Source organism: Emydura macquarii, unplaced genomic scaffold, assembly GCF_026122565.2.
Source record: "Emydura macquarii macquarii isolate MOO-44397 ecotype Brisbane River unplaced genomic scaffold, CSIRO-AGI_Emac_v2 contig_1363, whole genome shotgun sequence".
Lineage (NCBI taxonomy): Eukaryota > Metazoa > Chordata > Testudines > Chelidae > Emydura > Emydura macquarii.
Genome location: NW_027131500.1, coordinates 17,536,249 through 17,540,000, shown reverse-complemented (window position 1 = coordinate 17,540,000; position 3,752 = coordinate 17,536,249). Strand labels below are relative to the sequence as shown.

At 33.7% G+C, this 3,752-nt stretch overlaps 1 protein-coding gene across 3 annotated transcripts in view; it reads left to right on the top strand.

Moving 5' to 3' along the window:
- The window catches only part of GRIA2 (glutamate ionotropic receptor AMPA type subunit 2), a 126,376-nt gene extending 123,148 nt beyond the window's left edge, over positions 1 to 3,228 (top strand). For all 3 annotated transcript variants that reach the window (XM_067551837.1, XM_067551836.1, XM_067551838.1), the window contains one exon: positions 326 to 3,228. In XM_067551837.1, coding sequence (XP_067407938.1) covers positions 326 to 490 — 165 coding nt within the window. In that variant the 3' untranslated portion in view covers positions 491 to 3,228. The remainder of the gene's footprint in view (positions 1 to 325) is intronic.
- Positions 3,229 to 3,752: the final 524 nt, after the last annotated feature.

Here is a 3,752-nt window from a genome sequence, read left to right as displayed (position 1 = left end):
TTTCCCTAGCAGTAACTAACCGAATGAGCAAGTAATGACTGCAAGATAGTTTTTAGTGAATGTGGATCTTCCTGACATAAATGTGCTTAACTATTTGTAGCCCAGCTTTTGCTTTACATGTTTGTTTTCATTTGCTAGAAGCTTTCAGAAAGTAGTGTAAAAGGATCGGGGCCTGATTCTCCTCTTGCTTACACTGGTGTAAATCAGAATGCACCTCACTGAAGTCAGTGCAAAACTGGTGTTAGTAAGAGTAGAGTCAGGCCCTCTGTCTCAAATACTGAATTGCTGTAATGTATCAGTTATTTTTCTTTCTCTCTTTCTTAAGATGACCTTGAATGATGCCATGAGGAGCAAGGCAAGGCTGTCAATTACAGGAAGTACTGGAGAAAATGGACGTGTTATGACTCCAGAATTTCCAAAAGCAGTGCATGCAGTACCTTACGTGAGTCCTGGCATGGGAATGAATGTCAGTGTGACTGATCTCTCGTGATTGATAAGAACCTTCTGAGTGCCTTACACAATGGTTTTCTTGTGCGTTTATTGTCAAAGTGGTGAGAGGCATCCAGTATCTTGAAGACATTTCTTTCAGCCAAGAATTCTTATACTTGTGGAGTTCATCTTGAATTGTAATGAATGCTTAGTACAAAACACAACACCATTTTCTACACAAGTTCAAGATGAAGCTTGACTGACATGCACAGCTAACATGGAAGTACTGTAATCTAACTGAAGTCGTGTACAGACAACACACCAGTTTCTGCAGCCACCATTGTTAGTCCCTTGGTTCATACTGACTTAAGCACACTTGGCATCAATTGCATCAAGATGTGACATGTTTTATAAGAAAAAAAAAACATTTAAAATGAAAAAAATATTTTTAGGTATTTTCACAAACAAACTGGCTTTTAAATGAATTTGCTTCCATAATGGTTGTATAAGACAAAAAATATTAAACTGTGGGGAAGTGAAAAAATCAACAAAAGGCATCAGTACCTTATTTTTGAAAGCCAAATATGTAAATGCTGAGGAGAGGAAAATAAATAAATGGTTCAAATCTTGTAATTTTAACTGTTATTAAAACTTTACTGTATAACCTATTCTTTAACATTTGGTGTTAATATCCAATTACTTGGTAATGCTTGACATTTGAAATAAACTTTTTTCTATGGTTTTATTTGCAAGTGGTCCAATTAATTTTGCAAGCTACAGTTGGGTTATAAGAATCTAAAATGTAAAAGGACATTGTCTAGGTTGAGCCAAATCTTTATTTCTTCCCAACCTCCCTATCCTCAGCTCATTTTGAGCTGTTAAATTCCGTGTTCTATTAGAAATGGGCCCAAGCCATAACATTCAGATCTATATTTCGAATCCTTCAAGGAGTTCAAGGGTACCCTGTACTGGAGTTGTACTAGAGAAAGGAACCTGATGCAAAATTTGGATACGGGTTTGGATTCTAGCTCCCTTTACCTCCAAAGTGCAAATACGCTAAGATCTGAGGTTTTGGTTTATAACCATCTCCAGTTTTACTGTGAGTGTGTGTGTGTGTGTGTGTGCGCGCGTGTGTGTGTGTTTTATATATATATATCTATATATATATAAAACATATCAACAGAAGGCAAGCATTTAAAATAATCCTACAATAATAAAACAATTTACAGAATAAACACAGATCTTAAAATAAGTTTCTCATAAGAAAGCAGATTTCAAAAGTCCAGGAAATAGTTCTACAACACATACAGTTTTTTCTATGAAAAATACCTTGACAATGTCTTTTTTAATCTAAGATCCATAATAGCCCAAAGCCCTGAAATTTGATTTAAGTTTGTATTGCTGAAAATATAAGAACTTTCATAAATCTTATGCACTATGAGTGTTTTTACAATTTTAAGTTAACCTAGGTTTTCCTCATGAGGACTCCAGAAACGTAGACCTATTTACAAAACAAAAATGAATCGTAAAAGGGGCACAGTTACATTCATTTAAATGCTAATACAAACCAAACCAACGTAATACTTCCCTAGCCTTCCTCTGTGGATAGGATACCAGATGTTTGGTTAAAGAGCTTACATTTCTCTGTGTTGTGAACACAAAAAGATACAATATCCCTCATGCAGTACCACTAGTTCCATATTTTATTTCTCACTGAAATAAAATTTAAAACATAATGCCCAGTTTTAGATGGAATTCTTTCCTTAGGCTTCAATAAATGCTTTGTTTTAACACTCAAGGAATTAGTGCACTGTAACTTCATCAGAAACTTTAAATTCCCTTCTCAAGCTATGGGCCTGATTCTGAAAGCACACACATACATACTTCTATTGCTGTCAGCCAGAGCTATATATGCAGCGGGCTTGCAATATCAGGCCCTCCACTAATAATCTGCTCATCACTAAATTTAACCATTTATCAGCTGCATATGCTGAAGTAATCCATGTGTGCTCTATGCATTACTCCTCATGAGAAACATGGGGATGCAGCCTGAATTTTAATATTCAAGGATGACCAAACTGAAATCTAATAATATTCATATGGAACTTCAAATTTTTTTAAAGTTAACATTACAATACTGTATACAATGGAAAGCTATTTATTGTACCTCTGGGGCCGACTCTTCTAAAAACTGTAGCGTTCAAATCTTCCTTTGTCAAGCCTGAAATAATGTATATAATTGAAATAATGTAAAGTTATATTTTCATGTTTTTATACTTACAACATGATTGGAATACATAATGTATGAGTATTTCAATTACAGATAATGTTGATTGGATAATACACATCTCGGTTAAAAAGAAGTAATCATAGTTTAATATCCATGTTACGGTACATCATTATATTGTTATATAAAGTATGTCTGTGCGCATTTAAGTGAAAAAGTAGTCAAGAATGATGACAGCTGTCTAAGGGTTTTTTTATTCGTTTTGTATGAAAACTGTTATGGAACAACCAAAATGTTTATGAACTTGTGTAAATTTCAAAATGTCCTTTACTGTAGGTTTTTGTTTACAGTACAGTATCTTACTTCTGCTTTGTTAAGTGGGTATTGGTACAAAGCTGGACATACACTTTCTCAGACTTCTGAAGATATTAACATTCACAGTTTTTCAAGTGTACCTATATGGCAAAAAATGTTTCTGATTTTATTTTTAAATCTAACACATGATGGCTTTTCTGGAAGTGTTGTACTAACTTAAATCATACATAAAACATGTTCTTAAAAAAGGCAAAAGATCCTTAATTTGTTTGTTTAGTATTATTTAAATCTGATTTCTTACTCATAAAAAGAGTATTTTAATAAGCTTCCACTCAGAATAAATCTATTTGTCTCTATAGAATTGGAGTCCTTGAGCAGTTTCTGCAAGGAGAGTGCAAACCTTTCATCAAAGAAATTGTTTCACATGAGGGTAAATTTACTGGTTTGCATTACCTCTAAACAAAGTCATTTAACTTTCTTGTCAGTAATACAGTTGTACTTTCTGTAGATAGCCCTTTTGATGATGCCTATAAGGCAGTGTTGTAAGTTGGTGCAATCAAATATTTATTTGTTTGACTGTCCCTAAAAACTGTAAAATATTTGCTGGATCAGTAATTTTGATTTCAACAGGTGATTGATATATCATCAGCAGACAGAGGAAATGAGACTTGGCAAGTATTTAAAGTAAATTTTAATGATCCTGCTATAAATCAATTCTAGAGCTGCAAAAACCAGTTTGTAATAGCACTGAATAAGTATAAAGTCAAGGTTGAAGAGATTT